The following is a 1357-nucleotide window of genomic DNA, read 5'->3' as shown; positions in this document are numbered from 1 at the left end:
CTCTTCCACTTTCCCTCCTTTTGCCCTTTCTTGTTCTCCTTTTGTCCCCTTTTTATCATCAACTTCTCCTTTTCGATTTCACCTTTTACTCCTTATTCCTTCCCCCTTTTCTTTCTTTCTTTCTTTCTTTCTTTCTTTCTTTCTTTCTTTCTTTCTTTCTTTCTTTCTTTCTTTCTTTCTTTCTTTCCTTCTTTCTCCATATATCATCATCCTACATATACAGGATGGACATGGAGAACCTAACATTCCCCACAGAGTTTGTATTATTGGGATTTACGGACAACCCAAACATTAACTTTGTCCTATTCTTCATCTTCTTTGGTGTCTATGTCATCACCTTTATTGGAAACCTTCTAATAATCTTTATCATCTTGGTCAACCGTCGGCTGCACAACCCCATGTACTTTTTTCTTTGCATATTAGCATTTCTGGATTTGTGTAATTCTTCATCCGTTGTCCCTAAGCTACTTTTGGACCTCCTTTCTGTGAGTAGAATCATCTCGGCCAGTCTATGTGGCATGCAGATATACGGGATCCTATTCTTGGGTGGAACAGAATGTCAACTCCTCGCTCTCATGGCCTATGACCGATACGTGGCAATCTGCCGGCCGCTCCACTATACGGTTGTGATGAGATGGACCACTTGCTTCCATCTAACGGCCTTCGTGTGGATATTTAGCTTCATGATTTGCATCATTCCGTCATTGTTTACTCCCATGAAGCTTTGCTATCCAAACCTCATAAACCATTTCATGTGTGAAATCCTGGCCATCTTGAAGCTCGCCTGCGGAGACATCCACCTGAGCGCAATTCTCATATTTTCCATGAGTTTTGTATCCCTTCTTATGCCCTTTATGCTGATTATTATATCATATATTTGTATTATAGCTTCCGTGCTGAAGATTAAATCAGCCGGAAGGTCCAGAGCCTTTTCGACATGTACCTCACACATTACGGTGGTGGCCTTGTTCTTTGGCACTGGGATGTTCATGTACTTTGGTCCATCGTCAGAATACTCATCAGATCGGGAGAAATACGTCTCCATATTTTATCTCATCGTCTCTCCGATGCTGAACCCTCTTATATACAGTCTAAATAACAGAGATGTCAGAGAATTGATTCGGAAATTACTTTAAACAGTAATTCTTTCCAGAAGCCTTTAGAAGTATGGGTGGGACTTACATGGCGGAAAGATCATGGCTGGAGTTGCCTGTGATCGTCTTCTGGACTTATTTCGTCAGCAGTATTATCACTGATGTAGTAGAATACAATTTTCTTAGCTTAGGTTGTGCGCATATTTTACTATGATATTGAGATTTATTTTTTGGATCTGCATTTGCAATCACTGTAAATTTAT

General features: G+C 40.2%; 1 protein-coding gene across 1 annotated transcript; it reads left to right on the top strand.

Annotated features, from left to right (window-relative positions):
• The first annotated feature begins 224 nt into the window (after positions 1-224).
• On the top strand, positions 225-1136 carry LOC138672077 (olfactory receptor 2D2-like). The gene has a single exon (XM_069760157.1). It carries the CDS (start codon positions 225-227, stop codon positions 1134-1136), a length of 912 nt encoding a protein of 303 aa, XP_069616258.1.
• The last annotated feature ends 221 nt before the right edge of the window (positions 1137-1357 follow it).

The sequence above is a fragment of the Ranitomeya imitator genome, chromosome 1 (genome assembly GCF_032444005.1).
Source record: "Ranitomeya imitator isolate aRanImi1 chromosome 1, aRanImi1.pri, whole genome shotgun sequence".
In the NCBI taxonomy this organism is placed as follows: Eukaryota; Metazoa; Chordata; class Amphibia; order Anura; family Dendrobatidae; genus Ranitomeya; species Ranitomeya imitator.
Note: the sequence above shows the minus strand (reverse complement) of the source record. Positions and strands in the feature narration are given on the sequence as shown.